At 47.4% G+C, this 18,495-nt stretch overlaps 1 protein-coding gene across 3 annotated transcripts in view; it reads left to right on the forward strand.

Moving 5' to 3' along the window:
* Positions 1-18,495, forward strand: part of Tmem233 (transmembrane protein 233) — a 50,382-nt gene that overhangs the window by 25,326 nt on the left and 6,561 nt on the right. Inside the window, exons 2-4 of one of the 3 annotated variants that reach the window (XM_087579322.1) lie at positions 4,304-4,440; positions 15,312-15,409; positions 15,512-17,736. In XM_087579322.1, coding sequence (XP_087435448.1) covers positions 4,304-4,440; positions 15,312-15,409; positions 15,512-15,615 — 339 coding nt within the window. In that variant the 3' untranslated portion in view covers positions 15,616-17,736. 3 annotated transcript variants of the gene reach the window in all.

Raw genomic sequence — 18,495 nt, forward strand, 5'->3', positions numbered from 1 at the left:
CACCTTGACAGGTGCCCAGCACCGTGGCGGCAGGAGGCAAGGTAGTGCCAGGGAGATGTTAGTGACCTCCCCCCCAAAAAAGACAGACAGGAGCTGATGTAAATTAGAATAGGGCCTTTTGATTCAAGCTAGCCTGGGCCCCTCCAACACAGGAGATTTCTCTCTAAACTACGGATTCCCCCATTTCACAAATGACTCACTCTTTCCTCCACCTGAGCCGAGAAGCCTAAAAAGTATTCGCAAGCCACTCTAAATTAAACAGTCACTCGAGTCTCGTCCATCCCACAGACCGTGTTCAAAGGCAGGCCTGCAGTGTCCCCCAGTGTTGTACCTCCCTCTGGGAGACCAGTGCAGCTTTACCAGAGTACAGAATGAAAGTGTTTCCGTCACACACTTTGTCAGACGGCATGAACTCCCCCCCTGCCTTTCCCCTTTTCTCTAGGATCCTACAAGCAAAAACGTAGTTGTCACCATATGCAGGTCTTGGTCAGGTGCTGTGAGAAACCCCATGCCATGCCCAGGCATCATAAATATCAGTGTAAAGATAGTGGTTGGGGAGGCAAAGAGGAGGATCTATACCATCTAACCTGGGCTACTTACTTAACTCCAGGACAGTGAGAGACCCTATATCAGCCCCTTATACACATACGTGCACACATTAAATAAATAAATAAATAAATAAATAAATAAATAAATAAATAAATAAATAAATACCAGAGAGCCATGCATGGTGGTAGATACTTTTCATCCCAGCCCTCAGGAGACAGAGATAGGAGGATCAGGAGTTCAAGGCCAGCCTGGGTAACACAGGAAGCCCTTGTAATAAATAAGTCTTCATCAAGAATGCAGGGATAGCACAACATTAATGGGGCGTGGGGGGAGTCTGTCGCTGCAGCTCAGTCTCTTGAATCATGATGGAAACAGAACACGGAGCTATGACAGAGATAGAAGTATCAGCTTAGAAGGCTGTCTACCCTAGAGGGGGCAGGAGCCAGGAAGTCATAGTTTTGAAACAAAGGAAAAAATTAAAATAACCAAACACCACCTATGTCTACATACACACAGAGAGGGGGGGAGACAGACAGACAGACAGACAGACAGACAGACAGACAGAGGAACAGAGAGAGATTGGAGGGGTAAGATAAGAATACCATGAGCCCCTTCCCTCCCAGTTCTACCTCTTGAAGTTTCCACCACCAAGCCTGAAGCCCACTGGGGAACATTCCCAGAACTATAGCAGGAGCCAAACATTTAAAAAGGGGGTTGGGGCAATGAGAAAGAAAAAGCAGAAAAGAAGGGAAAGAAGAAAAAAGGAGGGAGGGGAGAGGGAAAAGGTCCGATTGGATTTACTTAGAAAGAAATGCCACCAAGTCTAAGCTCAAAAGGTCCAACCAACTAGCCAAATGAGAAACACAAGACTAGTGTCTAGAGGAAATACCAATGGCCCATCTGCCACATCTACCAGGATTTACAGCAGTCTGTTCATAGCAAGAACAAAACATCCCCTCTGCAGTATGTGCTGTGCTCCCTCTGCAGCCGGTGCTCCCTCTGTGGCCTGTGCTGTACTCCCACTGTAGCCTATGCTCCCTCTGCAGTCAGCACTCCCTTGCAGCCAGTGCTCCCTCTGTGGCCTGTGCTGTGCTCCCACTGTAGCCTATGCTCCCTCTGCAGTCAGCGCTCCTTCTGCAGCCTGTGCTGTGCCACCGACCTTGCCAGAGGGAGGATGAAGCTGTCTTAACAAAGATTCTAGGAAATGTGCAAGGCATTCACGTGTGAAGGACCAGGATTAGACATGCAGACCGATTACTCCAGCTTTATCTCGGGGTGCAAATTTCCTTCTCCCAACATCTATCTAAGCGTGGTTAGTCATCAAGGAAGCAGGAGGAGTGACGGGATTATTTCCACAGGATTTGTGGGTGAAGCATCTAGAAGACATACCAAGCTGCTTAACACTGAGAAAGAAGATTGAGTGATGTTTCCTGTTCTGTTTGTTTCTGCAGTGTTCAAGTGATCGACATGTATCCAAATTGCTTTCGTAATTTTTTTAAAGAATAAGATAATTTAAACTGGGCCAGTGAGGTGGCTCAGCGGGTAAAAGCGATTATCCCAAGCTTTTTCAATGACCTGAGTTCAATCCCCCACCACCGCCATAGCAGAAGCCCCTTAGTCTGGAATCTTGAAACTCTTTAGTCTTCTGCCCTGATCCCGCCCCAATAGTACGTTTACCTGGCAGACTTACCAGGGAGAGCCCTTCTCCAAGAGGCAGGAGGGGAAACAAAGCGAGAGCTCTCTATATACAGAGCAGAGAATCCTCCTTGGCACTGAAGGAGGTTGTTTCAACTGTTTAAGCCAACGGCAGCCTCCTTTGGAAACTCTCTCATGAGCCTTGGAGAGAGGGTGGTACCCAAGGAGGGTCACTGGCAGGATGTCAGGCTGGCTGAAGGTGTAGAAGGATGTATCCATCCATAGCTTGTACTCAAATCCCTTAGCTGGGTGGTCATTGTGGCTTTGCTGACCTTCCCTCAAACAAGCCAAGAAGCCTAGAATACCCCCGTCTCTCCGCTGAGCCCCTATCTCTCTCCTGATTTCCCCATCTCTCCCCTGAGCCCACAGTCGAAACCCTGACGACACGTGTGCCTTTCAGTGTGGCCCGGGCTGGTTGTCCTCCCGACTTATTTGGTCACTGCTAGTGAAGAACAGAAGATTTCTCTGTCTAGACAGTCAAGAGTTAATCCTGTTTGAGGGTCTCAGTATTTCTCCTCTTCTTACTCAAGTCATCAGGACAAACGGCTGATCTCTAAGTTGTTTTCCAAAGACACACAAAAGAATGATAATTTGTCTGTCCGGGGTGGGTAGTCTGAATCTTCCTAACTCTAAGTTAGATTACAATGTCCGTATTTGGACACCTAGTGATCCTAGCAGTGTCTTTGACTGGGAAGAGTCTAAAACACCTGTCTGAACTTGGGTCCTTGTGATCACGGAGATGGACAGAGGTAGAGGCACCCTGTCACCCTCAAAGATACCAGAGGAGGTGGGGGTAGCAGCTGATTCACAGGAAAAGTGGTGTCCAATTCACTTGTTAATTCCTTGAACCCTCCATGTGAAGCTCCCAATCCTCACACAGGGACAATGGGCCTTGAAATGGTTGGTTCCTTCTGGGCCTATCCCAACTACTCAAATAGAATCTGACCTCTGAGATGAGGTAGATCTCAAATAGCCCTGAGTGGACCTGGAGCTGGCTGGTGTCAAGGACTTAGCCTGAAGAACTGATCCTAGGCCTCTCTGCCTCTGTTGCCCCAGTCTTGCGTGGTTCTGGAGGATCAAACCTCAGGGCCTTTGTTGAGTTGAACTAGCCTTCTACCCACTGAGCTACATCCTTGACGGAGTGGAAAAGGAGGCTTGGCTCACCAATTACTCTTAGCATGCCTGAGAAGCCAAGCCATGAGTGACACAGAAAAGGACCCCCCCACGCCCACCCCCGAATACTGGGGGATTAAGGAAAGAGGAACAAGGCTCCATGGGTAGCCTTTCTCCTTGTTGCAACATTTTAACAGTCTGAGAAGCTACATCTGGAGTTACCGGTTAAAAGAGATCTTGGCTTGGGCATAGAGATAAATGAGTAATCGAGCCAAAGTTCTTAGTGTGTGAATGACTGGATGTTTTCCGTAAATAACCAAACAGCAGATAGCTTGGGCTTGACCAACTGCTGTAACCTTTGTCCCAAGTCCCTAACGATGTCACGGTAGCACGAAAGCAGCCACAAGCAAACAAATGAAGTTCGTCTCTGATCCAAATGCGTTTTATAAAACCAGGTGGCCACCAGGGGTGTGGGGCATACTTTGCAATGACTGCCCTAATGGTTGATACTGCCATGTCCTTTCATTGTGTATATAGGTATCTGCAGGGCTAGATGTGCAGCCTTGCTGTGCTCCCTCTGCAGCATGTGCTGTGCTCCGCTGTAGCCTGTGCTGTGCGCTTGCTTGGCACGTGAGGTTGTGGGAACTGAGGTATTAGGCAGAATGAGAGAAGCAAGCCACACCACTCACGTGGTCTCTCTGTGGGTGACAGAGACAAAAAGCGGTCCTTGGGGGTGGGGGTGGGGGTGGGGATGGGAGTGGAAGTAGGAAATACAGAAGCCTTGGACTGAAGGCATCCTGAGGAGAGATGATTGCCATGTCTTCTCCACAGAGATGAATAGACACCAATGGCTCCTTAAGAGCTGTTCCAGCAAGATGGCCGAGAAGGTGCATGCCTTCCCTTATGAGTTGCCTGTGGTCACCGGCTCTTTCTTTGTGTCCCCCAGGCTCAGAACAGCTACAATGACGGAGACTATGAAGGAGCCAGGAGGCTGGGGCGGAATGCCAAGTGGGTGGCTGTGGCTTCCATCATCATCGGCCTGGTCATCATTGGCGTTTCCTGTGCGGTGCACTTCTCCAGGAAGTAAGTAGGGGCTCCAAGCTGTAAAGACTCCCCACCACCCCCAGTGCCTGCAGGGATCTGTTAGGTTAGGTTAAGATAGGCTTTGAGAATTTAAAAAAAAAAAAAAAGGAGGGTCTTTGTGTTTTCTTGTTACACAGACCATGCAGGGCATACTCAAGGTCTCTCTCCCATACAGGCATTCCGAGACTCAGACTATCAGCGACTCAGCTGTCTTATAGCCGTTCTATCTAGAGAAGAAGAGATGGGTTCAGCTTGACACGACTGTACCCATCTTGAGTCATGACTGACATGTTTACCCGCAGAATGACCCTAGTCAGTTTTTCCCGCTTAGTTTCCCCTTAAATGACACGTACCCAAAATCGTTAAAGTAGAATATGGGAGATGACGATCAGACTCAAGGGCTCAAGGGTCACATCTGACCTTTCAATACCGCCTGAAGAGGAACTAGGGAATTTCCAACAAGGATGGAGTCGCCTCCCCCTTCGTTCTGACCCAAGCAGTAGGCATCCGACTGTTCTTGTGTTGCCTGGAACCAAGATCACCTCAGCAAGTCCTACCAGTAAAGTGTAGTGGGCAGCCTTCGACCTGGCACATCAGGGTCCGTCCTCACACACTGGGACCGGATTGCTCTGGTGCAGTAGTAAATATTCTGGCCTCTCTCACCACCTCTGTCACAAATACTGAGCTCTGTCATGGGGGACACAGCTGCAGCCGTAGAGGGCGTGGGAACAATCTCCGAGGCTACGTCCCAGTAAAACCTTATTCACAGAGCAGGTGTTTCTCTCTGGAGGCTATGGCTTCCCAACCTTCATTGCTAGAACAGGAAGTGACACCCGGCTAAGGCAGGGAGTGGGGAAGATCAGAGAACCTACAAGATTCCCCACCGCCTGAGCAAATCCCACGCAGACTCATAATTAAATTACATCCTGCCTGACTTCACACTGCTCACCGAATTCTTAGTTCAAGGGTTGAAGAGCCATGAGCTCTCCTCTCCTCTCTCTAGAGTTGAACGTATTTTTTTCTGACTTCTCTAATGAGCTACAATGAGCTTCCACTGTAGAATCACTTTCTGACAGAGTTTGGACAAAGGAAAAGGATACACAGTACATAGCCATAGCCATAGCCATAGCCATAGCCCAGAAATGAGAAGTTTAAACCCACAGTGTGGAGAACCCTATAGATTTTCTTGCTGGGCAATTAATGCTTCCTTCATACTGGACCAAGCCCTCTGCCCCTGAGGCTGAGAGCACCAACCTTGTTTTTGGTGGAGGAGGGAGGAGGTCAGATCCTTAATCTGGATAGATCAGCCACCCCAGCCTTGGCAACTGAGAGGACAGTGATGTCACAGGGGATCAGCTTCCTGTGGCATAAGCCAGATCCACGAGCGATGAGGACCAGGTGGACATGGGAGCCCATGTCATAAGAGAAAGTGTCCCAAGGAGGAAACAGGTGACAGTGTCCAAGGAAGGGAAAAGGAACCCTGAAAGAGCAAAGGGAATTCAGAACTCGTTTAGATGACACTGGCGTCATCAAGCTCAGTGAAATGCAATGACGTCGGTCTGGGATGGAGAAAGATGAGAATCCTGGAGAGGAGATGTGAACATGCCTGACTTCATTCCTAAAGAAGACACTGTGTGCATGTGTGTGCCTGTGTGTGCATGGGTGTGCCTGTGTGTGCATGGGTGTGTATGCCTACATGAGTGCATATGAATGTGTGTGCATGTGTGTGCCTGTGTGTGCATGGGTGTGTATGCCTGCATGAGTGCATATGAATGTGTGTGCATGTGTGTGCCTGTGTGTGCATGGGTGTGTATGTGTGCATGAGTGCATATGAACGTGTGTGCATGTGTGTGCCTGTGTGTGTATGGGTGTGTATGCCTGCATGAGTGCATATGAATGTGTGTGCATGTGTGTATGCATACATGAGTGTGTGTGCATGTACGTGTGTGGGCACTTTGTGTTCCTGTGTTCCTGTGTTCATGTGTGTATGTGTGCATGTATATGTATGTTGTATATGTATGTTGTGTATGTATGTGTGTGGATGCATATATAGGTATGTGTGTGGGTATGTGGGTATGTGTAGGTTTATGTGTGTGCAGGTGTGTGTGCAGGCACATGTGTGTCTGTGTGCACCTGTATATGTGTGGGGGTACATATGTGTACACACGTGTGCATTGTGTGTGCATGCATGTGTTTATGTGTGTACATGTGTGTGTGTGTGTGTGTTTAAAGGACTGTGAAGCATTAGTAATAGTACAGGCTTGGTACTAGACTACATGGGCCTAGGCTCTCACCTCAAACCAATCGTTTAACTTTCTCAGCCCTTAGTTCCCCCAGCTGTGGTTCACATTAAGGAGGTGACAGAGAACATGTACAGTTTAGTGGCTTCTTAATGCATTGGAAATGCAGGCCCCTTGCTGAAGTTATTATCACTCTTGCTGTGGGTGTGGCAAGGGGGACCTGGGTTGTGAAGAGGCCACTGAAGAGGGTTCAGGGGTGTGTTTTCATGAGCCAAGCTCAAAGAGCAGTGTTCCAGGGGAAGGAACAAGCCAGTCCAGGCTTCATTTCTAAGGAAAACACAAAGTGCCCAAATCAGACTGAGAGCTAGGTGGATTATAGTCACAGCAGTGTGAGACTCACAATGTTGCTGGCACACACGGATCCTGTCACACGCCAGGTGACACTCAGAGCTCTCACATGGCAAGCTTGCCTAACCACTCCACACAACTCAAGAGGAAATACCATGTGACAGAGGAGGAGGAGGCTGAGGCTCAGAGAGGCAAGGTAATGTGCCTAAAACTTTTATAGACGGCTGGCAGAAAAGATAGGATTTAACTGCAGCTCTTCATTCTGGGTTTGTGTTTACACGCACATGCTTTCATGTGTGTGTGTGTGTGTGTGTGTGTGTGTGTGTGTGTGTGCATGTCTTATGTATGTATATGTGTGTGCGGCTGGATTCACCTCTGCAGGTCCCTTACAAGTCAGGGGTTGATAGTACTGAACCCAGACGGACGTCTCAGCCCTCAGCCCTGGGGTGACCGACTTGCACTGCCACATCTGGCTCTTATGCTAGTGCTAGAGACCTGAAATCATCCTTACCCAGCAAGCACTGAGCTGTGTCCCTGCATCAGCACGAGGATCTTTAACTACAACCTCCTCCTACCTGTCTGTCAAGGTCTCCTTTTCTGATATGCCCAGTGACAGGGATAAAGTGTTCTTGCTTTACTAAGGTCAACTCCAGCGCTCATTAATGGGGGTGACAGTACCGTGAGGTTTGTGAGTCATGGCTGAAGCTCACAGGTGTCCAGGGTCAGCCAGGGAACATTCACAAATGTATTAAAGAGAGCAGCCATCCCTCCAGATGTTGGTCCCAGTTTTAAAAGGTATTCGCAACCTGATTTGCATGTTGACAACCATACTGTTTAAAGCCGAAACAAGGGTCAAAACCCAAGCATAAAATAGTAGGCACACCTGCAGATTGGAACCTGTCTGCTTGGCATTCTGAGGTAAACATTTAGCTTTCAAACATAAGATCTTCAGGGTCACTGAGACCACTCTGCGGTGAAGAGCGCTTCCCGCTCTTAGCCAGGAACTGAGTTTGGTCCTAGGACCCAGGAGGAATAGCTCACAACTGCCTGTAACTCCAGCTCCAGGAGCATCTGGCACCTCCTGGCATCTACTGACACTTGATATCTAATACACATTTGCACACGCAAACACACATTTGCACGCACATACACACATGTGCGCGTATGCGCGTGCGAGCATGCACACACACACACACACACTTTATTAAAAAGGAGTTTGTCCGGGTTGGGGATTTAGCTCAGTGGCAGAGTGCTTGCCTAGGAAGCGCAAGGCCCTGGGTTCGGTCCCCAGCTCCGAAAAAAAGAACCAAAAAAAAAAAAAAAGGAGTTTGTCCCTAAGATATCACCCAAGTTGTTTTTTGGGGTGTGGGGGGGTGACCAAGAGACCCAGAAGTTATGGCATAAGAACATCCACTACGGGGCTGGGGATTTAGCTTAGTGGTAGAGCGCTTACCTAGGAAGCGCAAGGCCCTGGGTTCGGTCCCCAGCTCCGAAAAAAAAGAACCAAAAAAAAAAAAGAACATCCACTACTCATAATACAAATGACAAAGTATTGGTGTGTGCAGACTTATGGTTGAGGCGTTCCTAGTACAAAAATAAACTATGAATTGGAGGCCACCTCTCCATTCTGTCTTCCTCGAGGTTGTGTCTCACAGTGGTTAGAGCGTGGCTTTAGATGTCAATTTTTACCAGGATTCAAGTCCCTGTTCAGACCTGGCCTGGTGAGGTCCACCTTTAATCCCGGCAGTCAGACTGCTGAAGAAAGCGTAGCTCTCTGAGATCAAGGACAACCTGTACTCCGTATCGAGTTCCTGAACTGCATAGTGAGATCTTGTCTCAAAATAAAACCTAGAGCTAACACACAGGCCATCTGGAACTTGCCGTTACGTTCTCCGACTCCTTTATCCCTATCTGCAGAATAAGCTAGAATTACCTTCCTATCTATACATTCAGATCCCTTTTAGGTACACTTCCCTCCAAGATCTCAAAGGAAACAAAAGAGGGTTTCCAGAGTTAGAATCCCACGGAGAAAATTAAATGATTTATAGCACTTTGCAGGAGTGAAGGCCAGTCTAGGCTATGTCCTAAGATCCGGCCACAGATAAATTAATATTTTTACATTTTGTTCTTTGTATATGAGACAGAAAAGAGGGAGGGAGGGAGGGAGAGAGCCCATAGCCCATAGAAATCAATTGCTTCTTCCAGTAAGCAGAATAGCAGAGGCAATTTCTTTATAATCCTTTGAAATAAAATATCCCGGCCCCTCTGTGCAGGAATTAAGTTGCATTGTGGGAACTCTTAAAGCACAGGTCCCCAAATTTTGGACCGCCTAAGAATCACCTGGGAAGGTTTAAAGATATCGTCATCCAACAAACGTTTAGAGGGTTCCAACTGGATACATCAGATGTGAGCCTGAGTCTACAATGTTTCAGCTCTGAACTCTTTCCCCATCCCAGTGTTTAATGAAGCCCCGTGGCTTCCTTCTCCCTCCGGAAGTCCAGGGCTCAGCAAGGGCAGCCCTTAGCAGAGCGGTCAGTTTTCCTTTACCTCAGCAAGCTCGCTGTCCTAGTTTGCTCTAAGGCAATGCCAAGGAAGGACTAGGGTTACGGGCTAGCATGTGTCCCCACAGCAGGCTCCGTTGTGACAACCCGGAAGTTGGAAAGGACTTCATGGAAGGGCGGGGAGATCTGACTACGGGGAACATCAAGGCTGGGTGAGACAAAAAGTCATGAATGTGTGAACTTTCTGAGTCTAATTCAGAATGCCTCTCTAAAGAAAAGAAACTGTTTTTTTTTGTTTTTGTTTTTTGTTTTGTTGTTGTTGTTGTTTTTTTTTTGGTTCTTTTTTTCGGAGCTGGGGACCGAACCCAGGGCCTTGCGCTTCCTAGGTAAGCGCTCTACCACTGAGCTAAATCCCCAGCCCCGGGAACTGTTTTTAAGAACTGTATTTGTCTTTAAAAAAACAAACAAGCAAAGCAAAAATAAAATAAAATAAAATAAAATAAAATAAAATAAAATAAAATAAAATAACAAAACCAAGTGATCCAGGCGTGGTGACACACATCTTTCATCCCAGCACTCAGGAGGCAGAGATGGGAGGATCTCTGAGTTCAAGACCAACCTGGTCTCTATGTAGACAGAGGCTCCAGGACAATCAGGACTAATAGAGACCCTGTCTCAAAACAAAACAGACAAACACAAACAAACAAAACAAGGGTGAGCCGGAGAGATGGCTCAGTGGTTAAGCACACTGGCTGTTCATTTGGAGGACCTGGGTTCAATTCCCAGCACCCACATCAGGTGGCTCACTACTGTTTGTAACTCCAGTCACTGGGGATCTGAGGCCCTCCTCTGGTCTCCAAGGGCACCAAACATGCATGCAAGACAGACAGACAGACAGATAAGTAGATATAAAGGCTAAGAGCATTTGCTGCTCTTCCAGAGGACTGAGTCCAGTTCCCAACACCCACATCGAACAGGCCTGCGGTCACCTATAACTCCAGCTGCAGGAGACCCGATGCTCTCTTCTGGCCTCAGAGAGCACTAAATTCACATGCAAATACACATGCATCCATAAATAAAAATAATAAAGTAAATATTTAAAAAATAAAACAAACAAAAGAAATGGTCTTTGTAGCTAGCAGGGTGGTGTGCCTAAAACCCCAGCACAGACAGGTAGAGAGAAAGAAAGCAACGAGACTGTGAGCCTAAGGCTATCCTCGGCTACATAGCAAGTTCAAGACCAGCCTGGGCTATGTGAGTTTCTACCTCAAAAAGTATTAATCTCAAAAAGAGAATTTTTAATTAATATAGCTCAGTGATAAAGTACCAGGTTGGTGTGAGCAAGAACCAAGGTTTGGTCCCTGGCACTGAAAAATATTATAGTAGTAGCAGCAGCAGTAATAGTAGTAGTAGTAGTAGTAATAGTAGTAGTAGTAGCAGCAGCAGTAATAGTAGTAATAGTAGTAGAAGTAGTAGTAATAGTAGCAGTAGTAGTAGTAGTAGCAGTAATAGTAGTAATAGTAGCAGCAGCAGCAGCAGTAGTAGTAATAGTAGCAGTAATAGTAGTAGTAGTAGCAGTAGTAGTAGTAATAGTAGTATTAGTAATAGTAGTAGTAGCAGCAGCAGCAGTAATAGTGTTATAATAGTAGCAGCAGTAATAGTAGTAGTAGTAGCAGTAATAGTAGTAATAGTAGTAGTAGTGATAGTAGTAGAAGTAGTAGTAATAGTAGTAGTAGTAATAGTAGCAGTAGTAGTAGTAGTAGCAGTAATAGTAGTAGTAATAGTAGCAGTAGCAGCAGTAGTAGTAGCAGTAGCAGCAGTAGTAGTAATAGTAGCAGTAATAGTAGTAGTAGTAGTAGTAGTAGTAGTAGTAGTAAAGTAGCTAGTCTTTATTCTCAAGAAGTAATAATAAGACGAAGAATAGAATTCAAATGGCCGATGTCTCCATTGTCTTTCTTTAAAGAGTCCCAAATCCTAATAATCTTTAACCAAACTCACAAAAAGTTCTCATGCAATTCTGCACGCTACCTAAGTAAGTCACGTGATGTTGGAGGAGCGGTTCCATGCCATCAACATCAGAGAACATGAAGACAATGCAAATATTCGGTATTTTGCACGGAACAATGTCTCGTCAGATGGTTCCGGCCCAAGACAGCATCAGAAACTTGAAGTCTCTCAAAGTCAGGCTTCTCGGCCCTCAAGTTGCCAGGAGAGTTGCCGAGATGAATCGCACAGATGAAAGGTGGTATTTCTCATCCTGAACATAGGCAAATCCCCAGCTTAAGCCACTGTCTTCAGGGTTTAGCTTTCTCCTAATTACCTTGAGAATTCAAGCAAGGTTAGGCTATACTCTGTGGTCATGTCCACGCTAACTCAGCGCTCAGACTCCCTGCAATAGACTCAGCTCAGGGACTTGTCAGTGTAGATCTCTGGGTCTCAGACAAGCCCTGGAGTGATCTAAAGTATGCAGCATCTCACGGGGGATTAAGTCTAGGTCTCCTAACATCACAGAACTACTGTCCTACAGTTCTTACTCAATGAAAAAACACTCTCGCCCATGGGCGGGCGTGTGCCATGAAACCAGACTGTTTACATGCCTAGCAGAGGAGACAAATACGTGTTCTCCTTTTTGTATACCTTCGAAGCAGCATACTTCTGTAGTCGGACGGAGGTTGGTAGAGCAGCAAACACTAGCTGGGTGCCTTGCAATTCAGATAACCTCTCCCCATCGGGATGTAAGCCTCAGATTAAATGTGACTTGCTAACAGCTAGGAATCAGGGTTCCGGGACCCCTCTTCAGACTCCTCCCATTTCCGTAGCTGCCCCACCCCCGAACTCATGGAAGCACTGATGTGCACTTACTTACGCTGTAAGCATCCCATGTGAGCTTCCCTGCCTCTCTGCAACATCCTCCAAGGCACCGGTTGTTGGAGATCTAGAAGCTTCTCAGGCCCTGTCTCTCTGAACGGTTGCAGGGGTTTCAGACCGTTGGCATGAGGAACTAATGTTAACTCAGTCTCTTTCCCTTCCCCGGAGGTTGGGAAGAGGAGATACTGGGACTGAAGACTTACTGCTGGGTCCCCACATGGTTGGTTTCCACGGCAACCACCCAGCATCACTAGGGCTATCCAGGACCATGCCAGGAGCTATCCCTTAGAACGAAAGATAATCTTATTACTTGAGAAAGTCTGAGAAAATCTGAAACGTTTTATGAGTATCTGGCGTCAAAGATATTCTGTCAGGGCTTCCGTCTGCGAGGACTGAAGGGTTGTCTCAGCTCCCTGGGGCAGCAACCAGAGACACCTGCTGATGCTTCCCTTTATTGCTGCTTCCAAAATAACTCCACATCTCCTGCATCTTCATCTTCTCCTCCTCACCCTCCTCCTCCTCTCCCTCCTCCCCCCTCCTCCTCCTTCTCATCCCCCTCCTCATCCTCATCTTCATCCCCCTCCTCACCATCCTCCTCATCCTCCTTCTCCTCCTCACCTTCCCCCTCCTCTACCTCCTCCCCCTCCTCCTCGTCCCCCTCCTCATCTTCCTTCTCCTCCACCTCCTTCTCCTCCTCTACCTCTTCCCCCCTCATCCTCCTCCTCATCCCCCTCCTCCTCATCCCCCTCCTCCTCTTCCCCCTCCTCCTCATCCCCCTCCTCACCCTCCTCCTCCTCCTCTTTCTCCTCCCCTTCCCCCTTCCCCTCCTCTCCCTCTTCCCCTCCTCATCCTCCTCCTCATCTTCCTCCTCATCCCCCTCGTCCTCCTCCTCCTTGTCCTCGCCCTCTTCCTCCTCTTCTTCCACACCTTGTCATGCCTGGGCTCACAGCCACTTACCTGATGTTCTGAGGAACCAGTGTAACTTTTTTGGCAACAAGACCAGTTGAGCATGACAGAGTCTGAGTGCCTAGCAACTGTGCTGACCCACAGTTGTGGCAGTCTCGGGTGACCCAGTGGGGCCGAGAGCCTCATCTCACATCTTCTCTGGTGTTGAGTGTACTCAAACTTCCCCCTTGGAAGCCGCCAGAGGAGGGTGCCATTTTACACCCTCAGGCAGATCTGATCGGCCCCAAACACCCCCCTGAACAACTCAAAAGACAGGAAGGGACTGCAGGCCGAAGTCCTCGGCTGTATGTGTAGAGCGCTTGGAGGCTGCCTGAACAGTAAACACATTGGGCTCACACAAAAAGAGTAAGAGTTAGGTTCTCACCCATGTTCACTTCTGCTGACTGAGTGTGGTGACAGCCGGTGACAGTTGGTTTCTCCAGCTTCATCCTGACAGTAGTTCCCATTCTTCGTGGAACGGCATGGATTTCCCATCAAGTAAAATAAATATACAATATGATCTCCAGACATTACCTCTGCGTGGTCTTTAAAATATTTTTAAAGGCAAAATTGTGTTCTTTGCTGTGATTGGCTGAGGCAGGGCTTCCAGGGTATTGTTTTTACATAAATACATCTTCACTGAGGTTTTATTATTCCCACATAAAAACGGGCAAATGGCCTATTCCTCAAAGATTGCTCAGGCCTTCTTTTATTGGCTCTGGTAAGTTAAGAGAGGGAAAATTCAGGGTTAGATATCCAGCAATAGATTTTTTTTTTTACTGTGAGAAAATATAAACTAATGGGGTATGATATAGCACATACAGTAGGGCCTCGGAGAAGCTGAAGCAGGAGGATGGCCTCAAGCTTAGGGATCCATAGCCTGGCCTACTGAGAGTCTGTCTCAAAAGAAAAAAGAAGGATTTCACGAATGAGCAGGAAAGTGAGGTTTAGAACATTAAAGTCTGCGCCATTTTGTCAGTCACATTGAAGCCACTGAAAATGAGATGAGGTGAGATGGGGTTGGCCAAGTGTGAGACGCTGGTTGCTTTACTATTGGGTAGAAAAGCAGCTTGAGGCCATCTTTACCGATGTCTCTCTGGATGTCCACTTGGGCCTCTATGCCTGTGGGTTCCCCATCCTTAAATTCAACCATCCTCAGGCCAAAACTACTTACAAAAATATTGAATCTTCATCACACGGGAGCTGACATTTTTTCCTGCTATTCCCTAAACGGTACAACATAGCAATGCTCTCCACATTTACACTGTGTTCAGAATTATAATCTAGAGATGAAAGGATTTCCTGCAGGTTCTACATAAAGTCGTAAGCCTATTGATATAGGAAATCTGGACTGTGTGAAGAAACGCTGGCGTTCACGGGAGTGGAAGGACCTGGAACCAATCCCCTTCTGATACAGAGAAGAACCATGGTCCCGAGTGCCCACCAACATGCCAGTTTCACACTTCAAACCCCACCTAAGGGTTGAGGAGATGGTTCAGTCAAGAAAGAGCTTGCTGTGTGAGCCCGATGTCCTGAGTTCAGACCCCCAGCACACACGTAAAGATCCACGGGAAAGGCAGAGAGACAAGAGAGTCCCTGGGGCTTGCTGGCCTGCCTGTCACAGTATGAAATCTCCAGGATTTGTAGGAGACACTGACTCAAAAGCTAAGGTAGGGAGGTGATTCTGGACATCCAGTGTTGACCCATGACCTTCACAAGCATAGACACACACACACACACACACACACACACACACACACACACATACACATACTACTACCTGTGTATGGATACCTGCATATTTAAATGCAGAAGAAAATGCTGGGAGGACCTATAGAACCCAACACCAAGAACCGAAAACCATTAGGGAAGAGAAAGAGACACAGAGCTGTTCAGTGAATGTAACTGCAATTTGTGTCATTCAGGGTTTTCGCAGGGACCACATTGTCAAACTAAATGCATTTTTCAGGTTTAAAAAAAAAAAATGCTATTCTAAAGGAAGCCAGCGCTTAGAGTCAAAACCACGAAAGCCCGGTAGTGCACGTATGTCAGCATCCTCCAGTCGGGGTAAGTTCCAGCAAGTAAAACCAGCCAGCCCTCAAGGTCCGCCCCAGAAGTCCTGTGCACTGACTTTCTTTCTCGCATCCTCTCTCCCTCTCTGTGCCACAGCCACTGAGGAAACTGCTCTCAGCTGGCAAGCATGGTGGACGGTCCTCATCTGCACACACCCCAAAGAAGTTTCCGAGGAATGGATCCTTGATTTTAGACTGTGAGATCTTTTCCTCCAGGACTCTCCAGAGGCGGGTCCCTGGCCAATGAACACCCACTAGTCCGGAAGGCAGGAGCTCACGGTGCAGACCCACCCACCGAAGCCATTGGTGGATGGGAAAAAAAGAAAATGGCGTCTCCATGTCTCAGCTCAGCAAACTCTTTGCATCCATTCCTCCACTTCAGGGATGAACTCCAGAAACCTCGCTGCTTTTCACTGGGAGGTCTGGATTTGGGGACAGCGAGGGGAGCAGGTGGTTTTTAGGGAGAGCTGTGAATGCTGGTGTTTACAAAATTGAGTACAAATGCTGTAGCATGCTTAAAGTTCTCTAGTACATTTGAAGTCATAGGTTTATTCTTTTCCATGTTGTAGGGTCTCTTCCATCTCCCTCAGTGTCCCCAGAGTTCACCCCGACCTTCTAGGTTCTCATCTCATTTCTAATTTCCCCCAACAGCCCCCACCGCTTTCTCTTGCTTGCATCTGCATTGATCGCTTGGAGCCAGAGAATGAACCCAGACCTTAGGCACCCTCTTCACCCTCTCCACTCCAAGTGTGGAGTAAACGTGGCTATTTTATGGAATGTCACCTCCTTTTCTATCTCTTTCTTGTAGCAATTCTCAGGCAAGATCTTTGATTTTCCAGGACGCCTGGTCATACCTTGTGCTTCCCCCACCGCCGCCAACCCTTGTATAAAGTCAACTGCTTAGGTGCGACAACCCTGGCTTCATACTGCCGTTGCCCCACCCCCCAGAGCATGCTAACAGTTTTTGCAGTGTGCAAAGCATGTGCCACGGGTGGTACACAATGTCGGTTCTAATTTATAAAGGGGCTGGAGAGATGGCTCAGCGGTTAAGAGCACCGACTGCTCTTCCAGAGGTCCTGAGTTCAAATCCCAGCAACCACATGGTGGCTCACAACCATCTGTAATGGGATCCGATGCCCTCTTCTGGTGTCTGAAGACAGTGTTGTCATATACATAAAATAAATCTTTAAAAAAAAAAAAAAGGTAAATCGTGCTGAATTTTGAAGAAGGCTTCCTGCTTTTTCCTTTCTCAGTCCTGGTTGCTGAGAGGAGAATGTCTCTCTTGGGGACCAGTGGGTCCTTCGCAACTTCCTGAAACCCAAGTCATTACCCATCATAGCAAAGAGACAGTGGCCTTGGTCTCTACAGACCTTAGTGACATGGTTTTGTTTTTATGGTAGTTGTTTATAGGCTTCCGTAGTTCTGCACCGACAGACAGACAGACAGGCACTCTGTATCATTTAAGCAAGTGAATTCAGAAAGAGATCTAGAATGATTGACCTAACAGGTGAGATATATATAATATATAACATATATTATATATGTATATTTAATATATATTATATATGTATATATAAAATCTCCAAAACTAATGTCAGAAACACAGTGACACGAACTTGAATTCAGAAAAGAAACCCCCATTTTATTAAATGAACAAGTGATCAGTAGTGAAAACACCTGTTTCAATGCCTTTTGGGAGAGGTGGGATTTTGGGGGGTGGGGGGGGAGGCGGATCTCAGGCAACCCAGGCTGGTCTTGAATTGCTATGTAGCCAAAGATGCCTTTCTGCCTCTGCCTCTCAAGTGCTGGGATCCCAGGCTTCTGTCGCCTCTCCCAGACACTCTGCATTTACTTCCTCGAGACTAGCTACGCAAGTTGATTTTGGACGAGTTTCTTCTGAAACATGGAGAGAAGAAAGGATACCTCCTTACCTCATACCGTTATGAAAATTAATTGCTATGATGAATGTTCCCCTGGGGGGAGAGTCTGTGTGCTAACCCAATACAAAACATGGTGATTGAAGGTGATTGGGAAAACACTGGGCTCTGGTGGGGATAGGGGGCGGAGGGAGGTGGGGGGAATTGGTGGACACAGGACTCCAACCAGGTGTCATGAGACAGCCCTTGTCCCAGTAGGAGACTCACTTGGGGACAGAAATTCTGAGCATATAGGGATGCCAGCGCCATTCCAGCATATTGGATCCTAATTCTCACATCCTGTTTGTATATGTCTGGGCCCCTGGTCTTTTCTCCAAACCAAACCGAAAGTGTTGTCGAGATAGAACAGAATAAAAATGGCCTGAAGTTAGCCCATTTGCCAAGCTGTATGAGTCTGTTTTTCTTGCTGTGTTTGACCTTCTAGAAACTTCCATAACTAACATGTGCTCATCCACCCCAGCCTTCTTCCACAGAGAAGATCACAGAGAGGACAGAGGTGGGGCTAGAGAGGCCACCATTGCTGAACCAGGGTATGCCTGACCTATGAGGCATTTAACATGTTAGTCTGGCTAAAGTCAAAATAAGATGAAACTCTTGTTAACATTTTGTCTAAGCTCCGCCCCACGGTTACCTGGCAACAGCCAGGTATGCCTGACTCCCTAGGAAAGAGGCTACTTGCCCCATCCTGGCTCTCTTGCACTTGCCTTCCTGCTTCTGCTCTCTCCCCATTCCCTTAACCCTGTCCCCTCAACGTGCTCATTGCCAGCTTCTTCTACTTCTTCTTCTCCTTCTCCTCCTTCTCCTCCTCCTCCTGCTTCTTCTTCTTCTTCCTCTTCTTCTTTCTTCTTCTTCTCCTTCTTCTTCCTCTCTCTCTCTCTCTCTCTCTCTCTCTTTTTCCTCCCTCCCTCCCTCCCTCCCCTGTCTCCCCATGCCCTGAATAAACTCTGTTCTATACTATACCATCACGTTGCCAAGGCACCCCCTACCCCCATACTTTACCACACGTCCACCAGAACATATTCCCCTCTCTATCTTTTTATAAACACATCCCTTGTCATTCAGTGTGATCAACTGGGTTAAGAGAGGCTCTGAGTCTTGTTGGCACCCCAGGGCCCTAAGCACTAGAATCAACACTATGGGACAG

Source organism: Rattus norvegicus, chromosome 12, assembly GCF_021556685.1.
Source record: "Rattus norvegicus strain SHRSP/BbbUtx chromosome 12, alternate assembly SHRSP_T2T, whole genome shotgun sequence".
NCBI classification, from domain to species: domain Eukaryota; kingdom Metazoa; phylum Chordata; class Mammalia; order Rodentia; family Muridae; genus Rattus; species Rattus norvegicus.